At 31.4% G+C, this 24545-nt stretch overlaps 3 protein-coding genes and 2 long non-coding RNA genes across 46 annotated transcripts in view; 3 read left to right on the top strand and 2 right to left on the bottom strand.

Moving 5' to 3' along the window:
- The window catches only part of LOC126870158 (uncharacterized), a 39251-nt gene that overhangs the window by 2996 nt on the left and 11710 nt on the right, over positions 1-24545 (top strand). For 7 of the 39 annotated variants that reach the window (XR_007691169.1, XR_007691152.1, XR_007691170.1 and 4 more), the window contains exons 8-14: positions 5008-5221; positions 5297-5482; positions 5581-5695; positions 5793-5980; positions 6067-6193; positions 12254-12357; positions 21364-21760. Coding sequence is in view for 10 of the 39 variants with exons in the window: in XM_050627631.1 (XP_050483588.1) it covers positions 17-230; positions 306-479; positions 596-710; positions 808-995; positions 1082-1316; positions 1392-1558; positions 1630-1870; positions 1965-2152 (1522 nt within the window). In the remaining 29 variants the exon portion in view is untranslated. Of the gene's footprint in view, positions 1-16; positions 231-305; positions 480-595; positions 711-807; positions 996-1081; positions 1317-1391; positions 1559-1629; positions 1871-1942; positions 2353-5007; positions 5222-5296; positions 5483-5580; positions 5696-5792; positions 5981-6066; positions 6847-7037; positions 7294-12253; positions 12358-16756; positions 17430-17492; positions 17657-17822; positions 18453-21363; positions 21933-21995; positions 22159-24545 lie in introns of those variants that run through there. The other 32 variants (XR_007691168.1, XR_007691167.1, XR_007691161.1 and 29 more) reach the window with 24 other exon arrangements.
- LOC126870166 (uncharacterized) lies at positions 4302-12036 on the top strand. The gene is made up of 7 exons (XM_050627650.1): positions 4302-4369; positions 9807-10151; positions 10243-10456; positions 10532-10705; positions 10821-10935; positions 11042-11226; positions 11312-12036. The coding sequence occupies exons 1-7, from the start codon at positions 4317-4319 to the stop codon at positions 11543-11545; spliced, it is 1320 nt and encodes a 439-aa protein (XP_050483607.1). The 5' UTR covers positions 4302-4316; the 3' UTR covers positions 11546-12036.
- Positions 13279-24545, bottom strand: part of LOC126870194 (uncharacterized) — a 14766-nt gene continuing 3499 nt past the window's right edge. The window contains exon 2 of one of the 2 annotated variants that reach the window (XR_007691219.1): positions 13279-14389. This is a non-coding gene — a long non-coding RNA (uncharacterized LOC126870194). Of the gene's footprint in view, positions 14390-17829; positions 18893-24545 lie in introns of those variants that run through there. The other variant, XR_007691218.1, reaches the window with a different exon arrangement.
- Positions 22332-24545, bottom strand: part of LOC126870196 (uncharacterized) — a 5556-nt gene continuing 3342 nt past the window's right edge. The window contains exon 2 of the long non-coding RNA XR_007691221.1: positions 22332-23080. This is a non-coding gene — a long non-coding RNA (uncharacterized LOC126870196). The remainder of the gene's footprint in view (positions 23081-24545) is intronic.
- LOC126870165 (uncharacterized) overlaps positions 23080-24545 on the top strand; it is a 12385-nt gene continuing 10919 nt past the window's right edge. For 2 of the 3 annotated variants that reach the window (XM_050627647.1, XM_050627648.1), the window contains exons 1-4: positions 23080-23658; positions 23750-23963; positions 24039-24212; positions 24328-24442. In XM_050627647.1, coding sequence (XP_050483604.1) covers positions 23198-23658; positions 23750-23963; positions 24039-24212; positions 24328-24442 — 964 coding nt within the window. In that variant the 5' untranslated portion in view covers positions 23080-23197. The remainder of the gene's footprint in view (positions 23659-23749; positions 23964-24038; positions 24213-24327; positions 24443-24545) is intronic. The other variant, XM_050627649.1, reaches the window with a different exon arrangement.

Below are 24545 nucleotides of genomic sequence, written 5' to 3'. Positions count from 1 at the left end.
AATTATTAATTTTTAGACCAAATGTAGGAGATTTAATATGTGGTCAAAGAGCTGACGGAGATTGGCTTAGGGGATATATTTTATCTCTGCAACCATCTTTAAAAATGGCTATAATAGATGAAGCTAGAATAATGCCAATTAATAGGACTGTCACATGTGATAAAGTCTTTTCAGATATTTATGCATTTGGTGTAATATGTGAAGTAACTGGTGCTAAACATAAATTTAATGTAAGATTTATAATATCTAATATGCTATTAAATATAATATATGTTACTTCTTAATCTCCCAATTATAACTTCTAGGAAGGTGATATGTGTGAATTTAAAGTAATAGGACAAACAGTTAATAACGAGCAAGGTAAAATTGAAATAGAAATTTTTAAAGAAGAGGTTAAGATAAAAGCTGCTGTAAAGCCTTGGATACCAATGCCTGAACAAAAAGGATTACAATATGCTGAATTGAAAAATGAATCTGAGGTATGATTTTTGGTTTTAACTTAAATAAAAATGGTTATTATTTTACTATTATTTTATTTATTTCACTATTGCTTTTGGAAAAAGTATCATTTTTTTTATGAAAACCATTTTTTCAGGTATGCCTTACTTCTTATCGAAGTCATATACTTCTATTTGTTCGTCCCTTAGATACTGCAGGTTTGGAACACTATAACCATGTTATGCAAAATGTTGCAAAATGTGCTCAAACATGTACGTAAAATAGTTGATAGGATTTAGTAAAAATTAAACTAACTTTGTATAAACTTGTATAAAATAAAAATACCATTTTGTTTTTTCTTTCCTATAGCTTCATTTTTAAAAGAACTGCCAGTTGTGGGGCAAATGGTAATAGCTCAGTTTGCTGACGAAAATTATTATCGTGCAATTGTTACTAAGATACAAGATGATAAAATTACAGTTTCGTATGTTGATTTTGGTAATACAGAAGTTACAGATATAAAGAAACTTAAGATTTTATCTGACAATTTAAAGGAGGTGGGGTGTAATTTAATATATGTATGATAATATAGTTTAAAAGTATTTGTATCTATTTAATCTATTAATCTAATTTTTAAAAAAAGCTCCGATCTTGTACAACAAAAGTCGTACTAAAAGATGTTCCTAAAGATGTTCCTATGACGAAAGAAGTAAATGATTATCTAGCTCACTTAGTAGGAACTGAAGTTCCTCTGTTATGTACATTTGATGGTATACCTTCCAAAGACGGTGTATATCTGAAATTTCATGATGGAGAAGACATTAATAAGGTGATAAGTAAATTACTCGAGCCGATATCTAAGGAAGTTGCTGAAGCTGGTAATTATTAAGAAATGGATAACAAGTATTTTTAATAAATGATATCATTTAAATTAATATTAATTCCCCTTGCAGATAAAACCTGTTATATGGCGGAGAATGTAAATACTGTTGATTTGGGAAATGTTGGTGATATCATTGAAGCACTTGTACTGCATCCTATTGAAAATGGTTACAGATACGCAATATGTCTCTTAGATTATGATTTAATGACTCATGTTTTTGACATAATGCCAAAAAAGGTAATCTTCGATTTCATAAACTTATATTCTGGCTTAATATAAATTTATATATATGTGTAACGCTTTTAAAGATGGCTGCATATTGCGAAACAACTGATTACTATATTCCTCGCGATAATGAGTTATGTCTTGCACTTTATGATGATGGATGGTATCGTGCTATATGTATAAATCGTAGTTACACACATACAACATGTGCCGTGTTTTTTGTCGATTTTGGAAATACGGAGTTCGTCAGTCATAAAGATTTACGGCTTATGCCCAAAGATTTTACAACTCCAGATACACTTGCAAATATTTGTAACATTATTAGTACGTACATTTTGACTATTGTGTATATTTCAATCATTATTATTTTACTGTTTAATCATTATACAGTTACAGTTTTTTTAACATGATTTCACAGATATCGCACCTACTGATAGCAATGGACGATATTCTTCCCAAATCGAAAAACGAATATCAGAATTAGTGGTTCCAGATAGTTGTATTAAAATAAAAATTATTGAGCGTGATCTGGAATGTGGAATGTACAATGTGGAATTACCATTAGTTAAAGCCAAATTAATTGAAGAAGGTTTAATATCACCTTGAAAAAAAACATGCATCTCATTATGCAAAAAAGGAGAACATATTAGTTCTAATGTTTAAAGCTAAAATTGAGATATTTTTAGTTAAAATAGTTAAAACATGATTTGTTTCTTGAAAGTATTTTAACATTTGTAGAAGACATTCCACTCTTTGATATTATTGTATCTTCTCAAATAGTATGTAAGATCAGTACTTTTTGAACACTTTTTTTATATTTGCTTTTGTCAGTATTATATTTTGTTTCGGTGAATCTCTATATTCAATATACTTTTTGCGAGACTTGTATTTCGTGTACAATTTATAATAAATATGAAGGGAAAATAAAGAGTACGCCCAGTGCAGTTAATTCTATACTGAAAGATAAATTTGTCGACTGTGGTAATCTTTTCAGTAATAAAAATTATGAACTTTTTATAATTTTATAATAGGCATTTTTTTGTGTGTTCAGTACCTAATTTGATTGAAGTTATAGCTGATTTGATGATTTATCATCCTAACCTATCTCACAATCAGCTTATTAACCTACTTGATGTGTCTATTCAGATGACAGATCGCTGTAAGTAACTGTCCGATTTAAATGATACCGGGCGTTCAAGCAATAGAAATAATAAATGATGCATGTTCAGATAAGACACTCTTACAGGGATCTACTACGTAAGAATACTAATGCCATGAAAGGATGGCATACTTATAACAGCGTTTATGCATCAATACAGGTGATATATATAATAATTAATTGTTATTAATAAGACCTTCATTATTAAAACGTAAATGTTTCAGTATAAGAAATACATTTATAACATTCTGTAAAAAGACGTTTTTTTCAAATTTATAATCATATCAATGTTGAAGTAAAAGGAAAAGTTCAAAACTGCAATTCCCTCGAAGAATAAATGTTAAGGACACGAAATTAGGTGAAGGTGCACAGGCAAGTGTTTTAACGCGTTTAGAGAACGGACTCCATCAGTTTCATTATTGTATGGCCCTGGTAAAGATCATACATTTGCATATTCATAGCTTAAAAATTTAGATGAATGTAATTAATAGAAAGTCCCGGGAGAACTATGTCTGTTGCATCAATTTCGGAACGTTTAACTGAAGCTGCAGGTGGTAAGATTTATATGGCGGAAAACAGTACGTCAATCGATACAGCCTTTACGGGGGAAATTTGTATAATATTAGAAAATATAAAAAAAACGAAAGCAATTGGTAAATTTTGCGGATTTCATTTAACAAAATCAAAGTAGGATCGTTATCCGTGGATAACCTATATCGAAACCGGGTGTTTTGACGATCATGCTGGACTTAGGTAAGAATAAGAAAAACAACGGAATAATCTGTTTTATTTTATATGTTAAATGTTACAGCTGGTGATTGTTTAATTATTATCGATGGAAAGAATTTAATAGGACTAAAAATAATACAAATAGCGGCTTTAATCCACTATTATGAAGGATGTGATTTAAAATAATTTATCTGGAGATACATTAACAAAGGTGAAAAAAAATAAGTCATTGTTGTGAAAGCAGCACTGCCAGCAGTGGTCTTCAAACTTGCGAATGCAATAATTGGAGTGATGTGTATACTCCGATAATAGACAGTTCCTTTATTATTAAAGAATTGCTCTTTAAATGTTTCTAGATATACGTTACGATATTTTAGAAAAATAACTACTACATCCATTTAAACCCGGGTTCTAGAATGCCCATTTTGTCTGGAAAGCTCAATGCCACCAATTCCTCAGTGTGTCCATGGTGATATCATTTGTATTGGATGTAGATCGAAAACACGTCAAATCGGACGTTAATTCGTCAAACACGAGAAAACGTCTGCTCCAATACTATATGATAATCTGTGATTTATGTATTATCCAATAACACAAATAGTTATTAACTAATGCCAGTAAACGTTAATTTAATTGAAGTTTGTGGTATTAAAAAACGTGCGATTTATATCTTCGAATTGTATGTTTTATGTATTGAAAGTAAATACGAAACTTGAGAGTGATCATATTTATTCTTGATTAATAATTTTGACATTGAATCGATAAATTTCTTAAATAAACTTTGTTCATTGCCACGGCCGCGCTGCTGTATAGTTAATTAGTCGCGGTAGCCTTTACCTTACTGTAGTACAAGGTATTTACGCTAGAGTGAGCCACAGACCTATGCTGGTTCACAATTTTCATATACTGGTCATGCATGTTTTTCAGATTCGTAAGTAGGTGATAATATTTTGATGTTTTTTTTGCGATTCTTTCGCAAATTTTCAAAATAGGTTCGGAATAATTTAACTTAAAATTGATAAATACGAGAATATTCCAAGATTTTGTGCTAAAATTCGATTATCACAAAGAGCTTGTGAGAAATATACAAATTTCAAATACGAAGATATAATAAGTGTAAAAATGACATCGATTGATTCCAGCAAAATAGCTGATGTTGAAGTTAAAAATGAGAATGATATATCAACATCAGAAGTAATGCAGACAAATAATGATCGAAATCTAAATATCTCAACTGTTGCAAAAGTTGATGAGGAAACTGTGGTTTCTTCAAAAATATCCACTAGCAATAAAGCATTATACTCTTTCTGCAAAGAAAGAAGTATAGTGAATGCTCTAACTGTTGGAGAAGTGGGTACTCTCGAAATTCAGACAGAAATAAAGAATAATGCATATGGTATTACATTATTACCTAATAAAGCAGAACTTGACTATGAAAAATTAGTAATCGATTTGCCTAGAATGTGCTCGCAAATGGCAAAATGTTCAACTCATAGGTAAATAATAGCAATATGCCATACATTATTTCAACAAATTAAACGTTAATATAGTTTTTAAAATTATTAAGTTTTAGACCAAATGTAGGGGATTTAATATGTGGTCGAAGAGCTGATGGAGATTGGCTTAGGGGATATGTTGTATCTAACCAACCATCCATAAGAATGGCTATGATAGAGGAAGCTAAAATAGTGCCAATTAATAAGATTGCTACATGCGATAAACTCTTTTCAGATATTAATGCTTTTGGTGCAATTTGTGAAGTGACTAATGCTAAACATAAATTTGAAGTAAGATTTATAATAACTAATATGCTGTTAAATATAATGTATGTTATTTCTTAATTTCTCAATTATAACTTCTAGGAAGGTGACATGTGTGAATTTGAAGTAACAGGCCAAACACATAATAAGGAACAAGGTGGATTTGAAATATTAATTCTTAAAAAAGAGATGAATGTCTATCTGAAGATAGAAGCTACCGTAAAGCCTTGGATACCAATGCCTGAACAAATAGGGTTACAGTATGCAGAATTGAAAAATGAATCTGAGGTACGATCCTTGATTTTAATTTAGATAAAAGTATTTATTATTTTACTATTATTTTATTTATTTTACCATTGCTTTTGTACAAAGTATCATTTTTTCAGGTATGCCTTACTTCTTATCGAAGTCATATACATCTATTTGTTCGTCCCTTAGATACTGCAGGTTTGGAACACTATAACCATGTTATGCAAAATGTTGCAAAATGTGCTCAAACATGTACGTAAAATAGTTGATAGGATTTAGTAAAAATTAAACTAACTTTGTATAAACTTGTATAAAATAAAAATACCATTTTGTTTTTTCTTTCCTATAGCTTCATTTTTAAAAGAACTGCCAGTTGTGGGGCAAATGGTAATAGCTCAGTTTGCTGACGAAAATTATTATCGTGCAATTGTTATTAAGATACAAGATGATAAAATTACAGTTTCGTATGTTGATTTTGGTAATACAGAAGTTACAAATATAAAGAAACTTAAGATTTTATCTGATAATTTGAAGGAGGTGGGTTATAATTTAATATATGTATGATAATATAGTTTAAAGGTATTTGTATCTATTTAATCTGTTAATCTAATTTTTAAAAAAAGCTCCGATCTTGTACAACAAAAGTCGTACTAAAAGATGTTCCTAAAAATGTCCGTGTGACGAAAGAAGTGAATGATTATCTAGCTCAAATAGTAGGAACTAAAGTTCCTCTGTTATGTACATTTGAAGGTATGCCTTCCAAAGATGGTGTTTATCTGAAATTTCGTGATGGAAAAAGCATTAATAAAATGATAAGTAAATTACTCGAGCCGATATCTAAGAAAGCTGCTGAATGAATAGAAAAATGAATCTCAGTATTAGTTGCTCCCGATAGTTGCATTAAAATAAAAATTATTGGCCGTATGCTCGAAATTGCAATGTATAATGTGGAATTACTATTGGACAAAGCCAAATTAATTGAAGATGGTTTAATATCAGCTCGGAAAAAAAAGTGCCTTGTTTTGCGAAAGCAGAACATCTTAATTCTAATACTTGAAGCTAGAATTGAGATATTTTTAGTTAAAATAGTTAAAACATGATTTGTTATTTGAAAGTATTTTAATATTTGTAGAAGACATTCCACACTTTGATATTATTGTATCTTCTGTTATTTAGCAATTCAAAAATTTGATATCTTAAATTAGAAATTGCAATATGTCAGTCAATTACTATGTAAGATCAGTACTTTTGAACACTTTTTTTATATTTGCTTTTGTCAATATTATGTTTTATTTCCGTGAATCTCTATATTCAGCATACTTTTTGCGAGACTTGTATTTTGTGTACAATTTATAATAAATATGAAGTGAAAGCAAAGAGTACGCCCAGTGCAGTTAATTCTATACTGAAAGATAAATTTGTCGACTGTGGTAATCTTTTCACTAATAAAAATTATGAACTTTTTATAATTTTATAATAGGCATTTTTTGTGTGTTCAGTACCTAATTTAAGTGAAATTATAGCTGATTTGACGATTTATCATTCTAACCTATCTCGCAATCAGCTGACTAACCTCCTTGATGTGTCTGTTCAGATGACAGATCGCTGTAAGCAACTGTTCAATTTAAATAATACGAGGCTTCCAAACAATAGGAGTAATAAATGATGAATGTTCAAATAAGACACCCTTACGAGGGTCTATTACATAAATATACTAATGCCATGAAAGGATGGCAATATCGTTGGTTTATACTTAGACCAGAGACTGGAGAATTGCACTATTTTTTAAGCGAATCTGAACGAAATCAACGACCACGATGCTCGATATATTTAGCTGGTGCAGTGATTGCGCCAAGTGATGAAGATTCTAATACCTTCACCGTTAATTCTGCTACAGGTATTTAGAGCTTGTCATGTAATATAACGCCTCACCCTTTACAAGCTCGTGTAATATAGTAACCAAAGTATAACACTTATGATAACTTTTATGCATCGATATAGGTGATATGATAAAATTAAGAGCCACAGACGCCCGAGCTCGTCAAGAGTGGGTTGACAAACTGCGAGCTGTTACAGAAATGTATACTAGAGCAATAGCTAGTAGTCATCCTCCTTTACCTCCAAGAGAACATTCTGCCAATTCCAACAGAAATCCAGTTGCCAAACTGGAAGTTTTAGACGCATTTGCTAATTGTCAGGAGCAATTAAGAAAAGTAGAAAAGCATAATCTTGCATTAACCCAAACCATTGAGAACTCAAGTTTAAATTTAGATCCCGATTTGTTAGTACTTAAAGCAACTGCACATACTACTTTACATATATTAAATCAATGCCTCAATATATTATATCAGTAACTTATTAGAAATTTTGTTATCATTCATCAAAAACATGAAAGAATTATTTTATCAATTATTATCAAAATGTATCAAGTGCACTCCATTTAATTTGGGTAGGTTATATTTTTGATTTGTTATTGACGATCCAGTTGTGCGATCTTCCAAGTCAGCGACATGTGAAATATTGCTTTCTTATTAATTGCTAGATAAAAACGAATAATTACCACATTTCTAATATTTTTCAATATAAGGTCTTGCTATGGTGTGGCGTTGTTTCAAACCTTTAAATCTATATATATAGATACTAATCGGATTGATATAGAATTAAACAAATGTTTGTGATTATTGTACGTAGACATATGAATAAAAAAATATACTCACATATATAATAATTAATTATTATTAACAAGGCCTTCGTTATTAAAACGTAAATGTTTCAGTATAAGAAATACATTTATAACATTCTGTAAAAAGACGTTTTTTTCAAATTTATAATCATATCAATGCTGAAGTAAAAGGAAAAGTTCAAAACTGCAATTCCCTCGAAGAATAAATGTTAAGGACACGAAATTAGGTGAAGGTGCACAGGCAAGTGTTTTAACGTGTTTAGAGAACGGACTCCATCAGTTTCATTATTGTATGGCCCTGGTAAAGATCATACATTTGCATATTCATAGCTTAAAAATTTAGATGAATGTAATTAATAGAAAGTCCCGGGAGAACTATGTCTGTTGCATCAATTTCGGAACGTTTAACTGAAGCTGCAGGTGGTAAGATTTGTATGACGGAAAACAGTGCGTCAATCGATGCAGCCTTTACGGGGGAAATATGTATAATATTAGATAATATTAAAAAAAAGGAAAAAAACGAAAGCAATTGGTAAATCTTGCGGATTTCATTTAACAAAATCAAAGTAGGATCGTTATCCGTGGCTAAGCTGTATCGAAACCGGGTATCTTGACGATCATGCTGGACTTAGGTAAGAATAAGAAAAACAAAGGAATAATCTGTTTTTATTTTATATGTTAAATGTTACAGTTGGTGATTGTTTAATTATTATCGATGGAAAGGATTTAATAGGACTAAGAATAATACAAATGACGGCTTTAATCCACCATTATGAAGGATGTGATTTAAAATAATTTATCTGGAGATACATTAACGAAGGAGTAAAAGAATTTGCGTAGCAGTGAAAGGACCATTGCCAGAAGTGGCCTGTAAACTTGCAGACGCTTTGCGATATTTTAGAAAATTAATTATTAAATTCATCTAGACCCGAGTTCTAGAATGCTCAGTTTTTCAGGAAATCTCACTGCCACCAAGTCCTTGGTTTGTTCATGGTCATATCGTTTGTGTTGGATGTAGATTGAAAACACGTCAAGTCGGACATCAAATCATCAAACACGAGAATACGTCTGCTAGGATTTTACATGATTGTTTATGATCTATTCATTATCCAATAACACGATTAGTTATTAACTAATGCCAGTAAACATTAATTTAATTGAAGTTTATGGTATTAAGAAACGTGCGATTTATATCTTCGAAATGTGTATCTTATGAATCAAAATCGAATACGAAATTTGAGAGTGATCACAGTTATTATTGACTAATAATTCCTACGTTTAATCAATAAACTTGATAAATAAAGTTTGTTCATTTCCTCGGCCAGGCTGCTGTATAGTTAAATTAGCCGTAGTAGCTTTTACCTTATTGTAGTACAAGGTATTTACGCTAGAGTGAGCCACAGGTCTATACTGTTTCAAAATGTGAATATAGTGATGATGTTCCAACCTATGTTATCCATTTTCGGATTCGTAAGTAACCGAAAACTGTTTGATGTTCTTTTTGGATCCTTTTGCTAATTTTTAGAATGGGTTTGGAATAATTTAATTTAAAATTGAGTAATACAAGTATATTCCAAGATTTTGTGTTAAAATTCGGTTATCTCAAAAAGCTCGTGAGAAATATACAAATTTCAAATACGAGGATATAATAAGTGTAAAAATGACATCGGTTGATTCCAGCAAAGTAGCTGATGTTGAAGTTAAAAATGAGAATGATGTATCAACATCGGAAGTAATGCAGACAAATAATGATCAAAATCCAAATACCTCAACTATTGCAAAAGATGATGAGGAAACTGTGCTTCCTTCAGATTTATTCGCTTACGATCCAGCGAATTATTCTTTCTGCAAACAAAATAGTATAGTTAATACTCTAACTGTTGGAGAAGTGGGTACTCTCGAAATTATTTCAGAAATAAGGGAGGGTGTATATGGTATTACATTGTGGCCTGAGAGAGATTATGATGACTTTTTCGAGCAAATGTATTCAGTAATCCCGGAAGCTACTCTATGGGAGAATCGTAGGTAAATAATAGCAATATCCCATACATTATTTAAACAAATTAATTAAACAAATTAAATGTTAATATATTTTGCAAAAATTATTAATTTTTAGACCAAATATAGGAGATTTTGTATTTGGTCTAACCTTTGATACACATTGGATTAGGGGATATGTTGTATGTCTGATACCATACTTAAAAATGGCTATGATAGACCAAGCTAGAATAGTGTTTGTTCTTCATCTTGCTACATGCAAACCACCGCTTTTAGATATGCCTGCATTAGGTGGATTATGTGAATTAACTGATGCTACACATAAACTGAAGGTAAGATGTACAGTATCTAATATGCTGTTAAGTATATTGTATGTTACTTCTTAATTTCTCAACTATAACTTGTAGGAAGGTGAAGCGCTTGAATTTAAAGTAATAGGCCAAACAGATAATGAAGAACAAGACGGATTTGAAATATTGATTCTTAATGGAGATTATGAGTTAAAAGCTACTGTAAAGCCTTATATTCCAACGGTGGAACAAGTGGGAATACTATGTGGTGATGTGACTAATGGACGTGAGGTATGATTTTTGATTTTAATTTAGATAAAAATAGTTATTATTTTACTATTATTTTATTTACTTTGCTACTGCTTTTCGTCAAAGTATCATTTCTTTATTACAACCATTTTTACAGGTATGCATTACTGGTTATCGAAATCATATACATCTATTTGTTCGTCCCTTAGATGCTCTAGGTGTGGCACGCTATAACTTTATTATGGAAACTGTTGGAAAATGCGCTGAAACATGTACGTAATATGGTTGATAACATTTTATAAGAATTAAACTTAAATACAAAGTTTTGTATAAACTCGTATAAAATAAAAAAGAACTATTTTTCTTTCTTTTCTAAAGCTCCATTTTTAAAAGATCCAAAAGTTGGTCAAACGGTATTAGCAATGACCACTGATGGAAAATATTGTCGTGCACGTATTCTTAATATAAATAAAGTTGGAGTGGAAGTTATCTACCGTGATCTTGGTCGTAGAGAGTATGTAGATCCGGAGAAACTTAAGGTTCACCCTGATAGTTTGAAAGAGGTCGGTTATAATTTAATATATGTTTGATAATATATTTTAAAAGTATTTATATCTATTTAATCTATTAATCTAATTTTTAAAATAGATTGGATATTTTATGTCAAAACTAAAACTACAAGGTGTTTCTCCAGATATCCCACCACTACAAGACATAATTGATCTTCTGGACAACCTAGTGGATAATAAAGTTCCTCTGATATGTACATATGATGGTATACCTTCCACAGATGGTGTATATCTGAAATTTCGTGACGGAAAAACTCTTAATGATATGATTAGTAAATGTATCGAGATGAATTGTGAGATATCTTCTGAGTAAATAGAAAAATTAATCTCAGAATTAGTTGCTCCAGATAGCTGTATTAAAACAAAAATTATTGAGCGTGAACTTGTATCTGTGTGTCGTCTATAATGTGTAATTACCATTGGTTAAAGCCAAATTAATTGGTGAATGTTTAATATCAGATTGGGGGCAAAAAAAAGAAACAAAAAAAAAACATGCATCTCATTATGCAAAAGGAGAACATATTAGTTATAATGTTTGAAGCTAAAATTGAGATATTTTTAGTTAAAATAGTTAAAACATGATTTGTTTCTTGAAAGTATTTTAACATTTGTAGAAGATATTCCACTCTTTGATATTATTGTATCTTCTCAAATAGTATGTAAGATCAGTACTTTTTGAACACTTTTTTTATATTTACTTTTGTCAGTACTATATTTTATTTCGGTGAATCTCTATATTCAACATACTTCCTGCGAGACTTGTATTTTGTGTACAATTTATAATAAATATGAAGTGAAAGCAAAGAGTACGTCCAATGCAGTTAATTCTATACTGAAAGATAAATTTGTCGACTGCGGAAATCTTTTCAGTAATAAAAATTATGAACTTTTCATAATTTTATAATAGGCATTTTTTGTGTGTTCAGTACCTAATTTAATTGAAGTTACAGCTGATTGGATGATTTATCATCCTAACGTATCTCACAATCAGCTTACTAAGCTACTTGATGTGTCTGTTCAGATGACAGATCGCTGTAAGCAACTGTAACACCTCACCATTTACAAGCTCGTGTAATATAGTAACTAAAGTATAATACTTACGATAGCGTTTATGGATCAATACAGGTGATATATACAGGGTGGTTGGGAACTGATGATACAAGCGGAAAGGGGGTGATTCTACGCGAAAAAAGAAGTCGAAAATATAGAATAAAAATTTTTCGTTTGGGGCTTCGTTTTCGAGGAAATCGACTTTGAATTTTCGCTGGGTACGCGTGCACTATATCACGTCTCGTTATAACGGATCTCACTGTAGATCGTTGCTCGATGGAAAAATTAAAAAAAAAAATTTTTCATTCTATATTTTCGACTTCTTTTTTCGCGTAGAATCACCCCCTTTCCGCTTGTACCACCAGTTACCAACCACCCTGTATAATAATTAATTATTATTAACAAGGTCTTCGTTATTAAAACGTAAATGTTTCAGTATAAGAAATACATTTATAACATTCTGTAAAAAGACGTTTTTTTCAAATTTATAATCATATCAATGCTGAAGTAAAAGGAAAAGTTCAAAACTGCAATTCCCTCGAAGAATAAATGTTAAGGACACGAAATTAGGTGAAGGTGCACAGGCAAGTGTTTTAACGTGTTTAGAGAACGGACTCCATCAGTTTCATTATTGTATGGCCCTGGTAAAGATCATACATTTGCATATTCATAGCTTAAAAATTTAGATGAATGTAATTAATAGAAAGTCCCGGGAGAACTATGTCTGTTGCATCAATTTCGGAACGTTTAACTGAAGCTGCAGGTGGTAAGATTTGTATGACGGAAAACAGTGCGTCAATCGATGCAGCCTTTACGGGGGAAATATGTATAATATTAGAAAATATTAAAAAAAAGAAAAAAAAAAACGAAAGCAATTGGTAAATCTTGCGGATTTCATTTAACAAAATCAAAGTAGGATCGTTATCCGTGGCTAAGCTGTATCGAAACCGGGTATCTTGACGATCATGCTGGACTTAGGTAAGAATAAGAAAAACAACGGAATAATCTGTTTTTATTTTATATGTTAAATGTTACAGTTGGTGATTGTTTAATTATTATCGATGGAAAGGATTTAATAGGACTAAGAATAATACAAATGACGGCTTTAATCCACCATTATGAAGGATGTGATTTAAAATAATTTATCTGGAGATACATTAACGAAGGAGTAAAAGAATTTGCGTAGCAGTGAAAGGACCATTGCCAGAAGTGGCCTGTAAACTTGCAGACGCTTTGCGATATTTTAGAAAATTAATTATTAAATTCATCTAGACCCGAGTTCTAGAATGCTCAGTTTTTCAGGAAATCTCACTGCCACCAAGTCCCTGGTTTGTTCATGGTCATATCGTTTGTGTTGGATGTAGATTGAAAACACGTCAAGTCGGACATCAAATCATCAAACACGAGAATACGTCTGCTAGGATTTTACATGATTGTTTATGATCTATTCATTATCCAATAACACGAATAGTTATTAACTAATGCCAGTAAACATTAATTTAATTGAAGTTTATGGTATTAAGAAACGTGCGATTTATATCTTCGAAATGTGTGTCTTATGAATCAAAATCGAATACGAAATTTGAGAGTGATCACAGTTATTATTGACTAATAATTCCTGCGTTTAATCAATAAACTTGTTAAATAAAGTTTGTTCATTTCCTCGGCCAGGCTGCTGTATAGTTAAATTAGCCGTAGTAGCTTTTACCTTATTGTAGTACAAGGTATTTACGCTAGAGTGAGCCACAGGTCTATACTGTTTCAAAATGTGAATATAGTGATGATGTTCCAACCTATGTTATCCATTTTCGGATTCCTAAGTAACCGAAAACTGTTTGATGTTCTTTTTGGATCCTTTTGCTAATTTTCAGAATGGGTTTGGGATAATTTAATCTAAAATTGAGTAATACAAGTATATTCCAAGATTTTGTGTTAAAATTCGGTTATCTCAAAAAGCTCGTGAGAAATATACAAATTTCACAGGCGCGGATATAATACGTGTAAAAATGGAATCAGGTGATTCGGGCGAAATACTTCAAGCTCATGACGAGGCGAATTTAATAACACACATAGTACTTCCGACGAATTGTGATGAAGATTCAAATACCTCAGCTGCTGCAAGTGCTATTGAGAAAGCTGTGGTTTCTTCAGATTTATTCGCCTACGATCCAGCAAAATATTCTTTCTGCAAAGAAAAAAGTATCGTTAATACTCTAAATGTTGGAGGAACGGGTGCTTTCCGCTTTATGACAGAAATAAAGGAGGGTGTATATTGTATTGATATATGGCCCGACGGTACAGATGCTGATTATGACAATTTAGTGGTTGAACTAGAATCAGCGCTCCCGGAATGTACTCAATGGTCAAATCATAGGTAAATAATAGTAATATCCTATACATTATTTAAACAAGTTAAGTAAACAAATTAAACGTTAATACACTTTGCAAAAATTATTAATTTTTAGACCAAATATAGGAGATTTTGTATTTGGTCAAAGGGTGAACAACACTTGGGTTAGGGGATATGTTATATGTGTGCTACCATACTTAAAACTGGCTGTGATCGACGAAACTGAAATAGTGCGAGTTGGTTACCTTGCTACGTGCGAACCACCCCTTTTAGATATGAATGCATATACTGGAGTATTAGAATTAACTGATACTACATATAAATTGAAGGTAAGATGTACGGAATCTAATATGCTGTTAAATATAATGTATGTTAATTCTTAATTTCTCAACTACAACTTGTAGGAATATAAGGAATATCGATTTAGATTAATAGGCCGAACAGATGATGAGAAACCAGACGAATTTGAAATATTAATTCTTCTTGGAGATTCTGAGTTAAAAGCTACTATAAAGCCTTGGATTCCAATGCCGGAACAATTGGGTGTACCATGTACTGATCTGGATTATGGATCTACGGTATGATTTTTGGTTTTAATTCAAATAAAGATAGTTATTATTTTACTATTATTTTATTTATTTTACTATTGCTTTTGGTCGAAGTATTATTTCTTTATTAAAACTATTTTTTCAGGTATGCGTTACTGCTTATCAAAGTCATATAATTATGTTCGCTCGTCCCTTAAATACTCTAGGTTTGGCACGCCATAACTTTATTATGGAAACTGTTGCAAAATGCGCTGAAACATGTACGTAATATGGTTGATAACATTTGATAAGAATTAAACTAACTTTGTATAAACTCGTATAAAACAAAAATAACATTTTTCTTTCTTTTTTAAAGCTAAATTTTTGGAAGATCCATATATTGGGCAACTGGCATTAGCATTGCGCAGTGATGGCAATTATTATCGTGGATGCATTATTACTGTACAGAAAGAAAGAGTGGAACTTGTGTTATATGATCTTGGTGCTAGAGAATTTATAGATAGGAAGAAAATTAAGATCTATCCTGAATATTTGAGGAAGGTGGGTTATAATTTAATATATGTTTGATAATATATTTTAAAAGTATTTATATCTATTTAATCAATTTAATATGTTAATCCAATTTTTACAATAGCTTGGACATTGTATGTCAACAATCTTTCTAAAAGATGTTCCTAAAAATATCCCCCCGTTGAAATCAATAATTAAAATTCTGGACAACCTAGTGGAAAATAAAGTCCCTCTGATATGTACATATGATGGTATACCAAGCAGTGAAGGTGTATACCTGAAATATCCTGATGGAGAAAGTGTTAATAATATGATATGTAAATGTATCGAGCCATATCGTGTGAAACGTTCTGAGTAAATAGAAAAATTAATCTCAGAATTAGTTGCTCGAGATGGCTTTATTAAAATAAAAATTATTGAGCGTGAACTTGTATCTGTGTGTCGTCTATAATGTGTAATTACCATTGGTTAAAGCCAAATTAATTGGTGAATGTTTAATATCAGATTGGGGGCAAAAAAAAGAAACAAAAAAAAAACATGCATCTCATTATGCAAAAGGAGAACATATTAGTTATAATGTTTGAAGCTAAAATTGAGATATTTTTAGTTAAAATAGTTAAAACATGATTTGTTTCTTGAAAGTATTTTAACATTTGTAGAAGATATTCCACTCTTTGATATTATTGTATCTTCTCAAATAGTATATAAGATCAGTACTTTTTGAACACTTTTTTTATATTTACTTTTGTCAGTACTATATTTTATTTCGGTGAATCTCTATATTCAACATACTTCCTGCGAGACTTGTATTTTGTGTACAATTTATAATAAATATGAAGTGAAAGCAAAGAGTAAGTCCAATGCAGTTAATTCTATACTGAAAGATAAATTTGTCGACTGCGGAAATCTTTTCAGTAATAAAAATTATGAACTTTTCATAATTTTATAATAGGCATTTTTTGTGTGTTCAGTACCTAATTTAATTGAAGTTAAAGCTGATTGGATGATTTATCATCCTAACGTATCTCACAATCAGCTTACTAAGCTACTTGATGTGTCTGTTCAGATGACAGATCGCTGTAAGCAACTGTAACACCTCACCATTTACAAGCTCGTGTAATATAGTAACTAAAGTATAATACTTACGATAGCGTTTATGGATCAATACAGGTGATATATACAGGGTGGTTGGGAACTGGTGATACAAGCGGAAAGGGGGTGATTCTACGCGAAAAAAGAAGTCGAAAATATAGAATAAAAATTTTTCGTTTGGGGCTTCGTTTTCGAGGAAATCGACTTTGAATTTTCGCTGGGTACGCGTGCACTATATCACGTCTCGTTATAACGGATCTCACTGTAGATCGTTGCTCGATGGAAAAATTAAAAAAAAAAAATTTTCATTCTATATTTTCGACTTCTTTTTTCGCGTAGAATCACCCCCTTTCCGCCTGTACCACCAGTTACCAACCACCCTGTATAATAATTAATTATTATTAACAAGGTCTTCGTTATTAAAACGTAAATGTTTCAGTATAAGAAATACATTTATAACATTCTGTAAAAAGACGTTTTTTTCAAATTTATAATCATATCAATGTTGAAGTAAAAGGAAAAGTTCAAAACTGCAATTCCCTCGGAGAATAAATGTTAAGGACACGAAATTAGGTGAAGGTGCACAGGCAAGTGTTTTAACGTGTTTAGAGAACGGACTCCATCAGTTTCATTATTGTATGGCCCTGGTAAAGATCATACATTTGCATATTCATAGCTTAAAAATTTAGATGAATGTAATTAATAGTAAGTCCCGGGAGAACTATGTCTGTTGCATCAATTGCGGAACGTTTAACTGAAGCTGCAGGTGGTAAGATTTGTATGACGGAAAACAGTGCGTCAATCGATGCAGCCTTTACGGGGGAAATATGTATAATATTAGAAAATATTAAAAAAAAGAAAAAAAAAAACGAAAGCAATTGGTAAATCTTGCGGATTTCATTTAACAAAATCAAAGTAGGATCGTTATCCGTGGCTAAGCTGTATCGAAACCGGGTATCTTGACGATCATGCTGGACTTAGGTAAGAATAAGAAAAACAACGGAATAATCTGTTTTTATTTTATATGTTAAATGTTACAGTTGGTGATTGTTTAATTATTATCGATGGAAAGGATTTAATAGGACTAAGAATAATACAAATGACGGCTTTAATCCACCATTATGAAGGATGTGATTTAAAATAATTTATCTGGAGATACATTAACGAAGGAGTAAAAGAATTTGCGTAGCAGTGAAAGGACCATTGCCAGAAGTGGCCTGTAAACTTGCAGACGCTTTGCGATATTTTAGAAAATTAATTATTAAATTCATCTAGACCCGAGTTCTAGAATGCTCAGTTTTTCAGGAAATCTCACTGCCACCAAGTCCCTGGTTTGTTCATGGTCATATCGTTTGTGTTGGATGTAGATTGAAAACACGTCAAGTCGGACATCAAATCATCAAACACGAGAATACGTCTGCTAGGATTTTACATGATTGTTTATGATCTATTCATTATCCAATAACACGAATAGTTATTAACTAATGCCAGTAAACATTAATTTAATTGAAGTTTATGGTATTAAGAAACGTGCGATTTATATCTTCGAAATGTGTGTCTTATGAATCAAAATCGAATACGAAATTTGAGAGTGATCACAGTTATTATTGACTAATAATTCCTGCGTTTAATCAATAAACTTGTTAAATAAAGTTTGTTCATTTCCTCGGCCAGGCTGCTGTATAGTTAAATTAGCCGTAGTAGCTTTTACCTTATTGTAGTACAAGGTATTTACGCTAGAGTGAGCCACAGGTCTATACTGTTTCAAAATGTGAATATAGTGATGATGTTCCAACCTATGTTATCCATTTTCGGATTCCTAAGTAACCGAAAACTGTTTGATGTTCTTTTTGGATCCTTTTGCTAATTTTCAGAATGGGTTTGGGATAATTTAATCTAAAATTGAGTAATACAAGTATATTCCAAGATTTTGTGTTAAAATTCGGTTATCTCAAAAAGCTCGTGAGAAATATACAAATTTCACAGGCGCGGATATAATACGTGTAAAAATGGAATCAGGTGATTCGGGCGAAATACTTCAAGCTCATGACGAGGCGAATTTAATAACACACATAGTACTTCCGACGAATTGTGATGAAGATTCAAATACCTCAGCTGCTGCAAGTGCTATTGAGAAAGCTGTGGTTTCTTCAGATTTATTCGCCTACGATCCAGCAAAATATTCTTTCTGCAAAGAAAAAAGTATCGTTAATACTCTAAATGTTGGAGGAACGGGTGCTTTCCGCTTTATGACAGAAATAAAGGAGGGTGTATATTGTATTGATATATGGCCCGACGGTACAGATGCTGATTATGACAATTTAGTGGTTGAACTAGAATCAGCGCTCCCGGAATGTACTCAATGGTCAAATCATAGGTAAATAATAGTAATATCCTATACATTATTTAAACAAGTTAAGTAAACAAATTAAACGTTAATACACTTTGCAAAAATTATTAATTTTTAGACCAAATATAGGAGATTTTGTATTTGGTCAAAGGGTGGACAACACTTGGGTTAGGGGATATGTTATATGTGTGCTACCATACTTAAAACTGGCTGTGATCGACGAAACTGAAATAGTGCGAGTTGGTTACCTTGCTACGTGCGAACCACCCCTTTTAGATATGAATGCATATACTGGAGTATTAGAATTAACTGATACTACATATAAATTGAAGGTAAGATGTACGGAATCTAATATGCTGTTAAATATAATGTATGTTAATTCTTAATTTCTCAACTACAACTTGTAGGAATATAAGGATTATCGATTTAGATTAATAGGCCGAACAGATGATGAGAAACCAGACGAATTTGAAATATTAATTCTTCTTGGAGATTCTGAGTTAAAAGCTACTATAAAGCCTTGGATTCCAATGCCGGAACAATTGGGTGTACCGTGTACTGATATGGATTATGGATCTACGGTATGATTTTTGGTTTTAATTCAAATAAAGATAGTTATTATTTTACTATTATTTTATTTATTTTACTATTGCTTTTGGTCGAAGTATTATTTCTTTATTAAAACTATTTTTTCAGGTATGCGTTACTGCTTATCAAAGTCATATAATTATGTTCGCTCGTCCCTTAAATACTCTAGGTTTGGCACGCCATAACTTTATTATGGAAACTGTTGCAAAATGCGCTGAAACATGTACGTAATATGGTTGATAACATTTGATAAGAATTAAACTAACTTTGTATAAACTCGTATAAAACAAAAATAACATTTTTCTTTCTTTTTTAAAGCTAAATTTTTGGAAGATCCATATATTGGGCAACTGGCATTAGCATTGCGCAGTGATGGCAATTATTATCGTGGATGCATTATTACTGTACAGAAAGAAAGAGTGGAACTTGTGTTATATGATCTTGGTGCTAGAGAATTTATAGATAGGAAGAAAATTAAGATCTATCCTGAATATTTGAGGAAGGTGGGTTATAATTTAATATATGTTTGATAATATATTTTAAAAGTATTTATATCTATTTAATCAATTTAATATGTTAATCCAATTTTTACAATAGCTTGGACATTGTATGTCAACAATCTTTCTAAAAGATGTTCCTAAAAATATCCCCCCGTTGAAATCAATAATTAAAATTCTGGACAACCTAGTGGAAAATAAAGTCCCTCTGATATGTACATATGATGGTATACCAAGCAGTGAAGGTGTATACCTGAAATATCCTGATGGAGAAAGTGTTAATAATATGATATGTAAATGTATCGAGCCATATCGTGTGAAACGTTCTGAGTAAATAGAAAAATTAATCTCAGAATTAGTTGCTCGAGATGGTTTTATTAAAACAAAAATTATTGAGCGTGAACTTGTATCTGTGTGTCGTCTATAATGTGTAATTACCATTGGTTAAAGCCAAATTAATTGGTGAATGTTTAATATCAGATTGGGGGCAAAAAAAAGAAACAAAAAAAAAACATGCATCTCATTATGCAAAAGGAGAACATATTAGTTATAATGTTTGAAGCTAAAATTGAGATATTTTTAGTTAAAATAGTTAAAACATGATTTGTTTCTTGAAAGTATTTTAACATTTGTAGAAGATATTCCACTCTTTGATATTATTGTATCTTCTCAAATAGTATGTAAGATCAGTACTTTTTGAACACTTTTTTTATATTTACTTTTGTCAGTACTATATTTTATTTCGGTGAATCTCTATATTCAACATACTTCCTGCGAGACTTGTATTTTGTGTACAATTTATAATAAATATGAAGTGAAAGCAAAGAGTACGTCCAATGCAGTTAATTCTATACTGAAAGATAAATTTGTCGACTGCGGAAATCTTTTCAGTAATAAAAATTATGAACTTTTCATAATTTTATAATAGGCATTTTTTGTGTGTTCAGTACCTAATTTAATTGAAGTTACAGCTGATTGGATGATTTATCATCCTAACGTATCTCACAATCAGCTTACTAAGCTACTTGATGTGTCTGTTCAGATGACAGATCGCTGTAAGCAACTGTAACACCTCACCATTTACAAGCTCGTGTAATATAGTAACTAAAGTATAATACTTACGATAGCGTTTATGCATCAATACAGGTGATATATACAGGGTGGTTGGGAACTGGTGATACAAGCGGAAAGGGGGTGATTCTACGCGAAAAAAGAAGTCGAAAATATAGAATAAAAATTTTTCGTTTGGGGCTTCGTTTTCGAGGAAATCGACTTTGAATTTTCGCTGGGTACGCGTGCACTATATCACGTCTCGTTATAACGGATCTCACTGTAAATCGTTGCTCGATGGAAAAATTAAAAAAAAAAAATTTTCATTCTATATTTTCGACTTCTTTTTTCGCGTAGAATCACCCCCTTTCCGCCTGTACCACCAGTTACCAACCACCCTGTATAATAATTAATTATTATTAACAAGGTCTTCGTTATTAAAACGTAAATGTTTCAGTATAAGAAATACATTTATAACATTCTGTAAAAAGACGTTTTTTTCAAATTTATAATCATATCAATGTTGAAGTAAAAGGAAAAGTTCAAAACTGCAATTCCCTCGGAGAATAAATGTTAAGGACACGAAATTAGGTGAAGGTGCACAGGCAAGTGTTTTAACGTGTTTAGAGAACGGACTCCATCAGTTTCATTATTGTATGGCCCTGGTAAAGATCATACATTTGCATATTCATAGCTTAAAAATTTAGATGAATGTAATTAATAGTAAGTCCCGGGAGAACTATGTCTGTTGCATCAATTGCGGAACGTTTAACTGAAGCTGCAGGTGGTAAGATTTGTATGACGGAAAACAGTGCGTCAATCGATGCAGCCTTTACGGGGGAAATATGTATAATATTAGAAAATATTAAAAAAAAGAAAAAAAAAACGAAAGCAATTGGTAAATCTTGCGGATTTCATTTAACAAAATCAAAGTAGGATCGTTATCCGTGGCTAAGCTGTATCGAAACCGGGTATCTTGACGATCATGCTGGACTTAGGTAAGAATAAGAAAAACAACGGAATAATCTGTTTTTATTTTATATGTTAAATGTTACAGTTGGTGATTGTTTAATTATTATCGATGGAAAGGATTTAATAGGACTAAGAATAATACAAATGACGGCTTTAATCCACCATTATGAAGGATGTGATTTAAAATAATTTATCTGGAGATACATTAACGAAGGAGTAAAAGAATTTGCGTAGCAGTGAAAGGACCATTGCCAGAAGTGGCCTGTAAACTTGCAGACGCTTTGCGATATTTTAGAAAATTAATTATTAAATTCATCTAGACCCGAGTTCTAGAATGCTCAGTTTTTCAGGAAATCTCACTGCCACCAAGTCCCTGGTTTGTTCATGGTCATATCGTTTGTGTTGGATGTAGATTGAAAACACGTCAAGTCGGACATCAAATCATCAAACACGAGAATACGTCTGCTAGGATTTTACATGATTGTTTATGATCTATTCATTATCCAATAACACGAATAGTTATTAACTAATGCCAGTAAACATTAATTTAATTGAAGTTTATGGTATTAAGAAACGTGCGATTTATATCTTCGAAATGTGTGTCTTATGAATCAAAATCGAATACGAAATTTGAGAGTGATCACAGTTATTCTTGACTAATAATTCCTACGTTTAATCAATAAACTTGTTAAATAAAGTTTGTTCATTTCCTCGGCCAGGCTGCTGTATAGTTAAATTAGCCGTAGTAGCTTTTACCTTATTGTAGTACAAGGTATTTACGCTAGAGTGAGCCACAGGTCTATACTGTTTCAAAATGTGAATATAGTGATGATGTTCCAACCTATGTTATCCATTTTCGGATTCCTAAGTAACCGAAAACTGTTTGATGTTCTTTTTGGATCCTTTTGCTAATTTTCAGAATGGGTTTGGGATAATTTAATCTAAAATTGAGTAATACATGTATATTCCAAGATTTTGTGTTAAAATTCGGTTATCTCAAAAAGCTCGTGAGAAATATACAAATTTCAAATACGAGGATATAATAAGTGTAAAAATGACATCGGTTGATTCCAGCAAAGTAGCTGATGTTGAAGTTAAAAATGAGAATGATGTATCAACATCGGAAGTAATGCAGACAAATAATGATCAAAATCCAAATACCTCAACTATTGCAAAAGATGATGAGGAAACTGTGCTTCCTTCAGATTTATTCGCTTACGATCCAGCGAATTATTCTTTCTGCAAACAAAATAGTATAGTTAATACTCTAACTGTTGGAGAAGTGGGTACTCTCGAAATTATTTCAGAAATAAGGGAGGGTGTATATGGTATTACATTGTGGCCTGAGAGAGATTATGATGACTTTTTCGAGCAAATGTATTCAGTAATCCCGGAAGCTACTGTATGGAAGAATCGTAGGTAAATAATAGCAATATCCTATACATTATTTAATCAAATTAATTAAACAAATTAAATGTTAATATATTTCGCAAAAATTATTAATTTTTAGACCAAATATAGGAGATTTTGTATTTGGTCAAACCTTTGATACACATTGGATTAGGGGATATGTTGTATGTCTGATACCATACTTAAAAATGGCTATGATAGACCAAGCTAGAATAGTGTTTGTTCTTAAGCTTGCTACATGCAAACCACCGCTTTTAGATATGCCTGCATTAGGTGGATTATGTGAATTAACTGATGCTACACATAAACTGAAGGTAAGATGTACAGTATCTAATATGCTGTTAAGTATATTGTATGTTACTTCTTAATTTCTCAACTATAACTTGTAGGAAGGTGAAGCGCTTGAATTTAAAGTAACAGGCCAAACAGATAATGAAGGACAAGATGGATTTGAAATATTGATTCTTAATGGAGATTATGAGTTAAAAGCTACTGTAAAGCCTTATATTCCAACGGTGGAACAAGTGGGAATACTATGTGGTGATGTGACTAATGGACGTGAGGTATGATTTTTGATTTTAATTTAGATAAAAATAGTTATTATTTTACTATTATTTTATTTACTTTGCTACTGCTTTTCGTCAAAGTATCATTTCTTTATTACAACCATTTTTACAGGTATGCATTACTGGTTATCGAAATCATATACATCTATTTGTTCGTCCCTTAGATGCTCTAGGTGTGGCACGCTATAACTTTATTATGGAAACTGTTGGAAAATGCGCTGAAACATGTACGTAATATGGTTGATAACATTTTATAAGAATTAAACTTAAATACAAAGTTTTGTATAAACTCGTATAAAATAAAAAAGAACTATTTTTCTTTCTTTTCTA

Source organism: Bombus huntii, chromosome 10 (assembly GCF_024542735.1).
Source record: "Bombus huntii isolate Logan2020A chromosome 10, iyBomHunt1.1, whole genome shotgun sequence".
In the NCBI taxonomy this organism is placed as follows: Eukaryota; Metazoa; Arthropoda; class Insecta; order Hymenoptera; family Apidae; genus Bombus; species Bombus huntii.
Note: the sequence above shows the minus strand (reverse complement) of the source record. Positions and strands in the feature narration are given on the sequence as shown.

Excerpts from the sequence above, each read along its gene's own strand:
- LOC126870166 (XM_050627650.1), top strand. The coding sequence starts at position 4,317 with ATGCTGGTTCACAATTTTCATATACTGGTCATGCATGTTTTTCAGATT. Across the intron at positions 10,457-10,531 it reads ATGCTACACATAAACTGAAG|GAAGGTGAAGCGCTTGAATT; the intron begins GTAAGATGTACA and ends TATAACTTGTAG. Across the intron at positions 10,936-11,041 it reads TGGAAAATGCGCTGAAACAT|CTCCATTTTTAAAAGATCCA; the intron begins GTACGTAATATG and ends TCTTTTCTAAAG.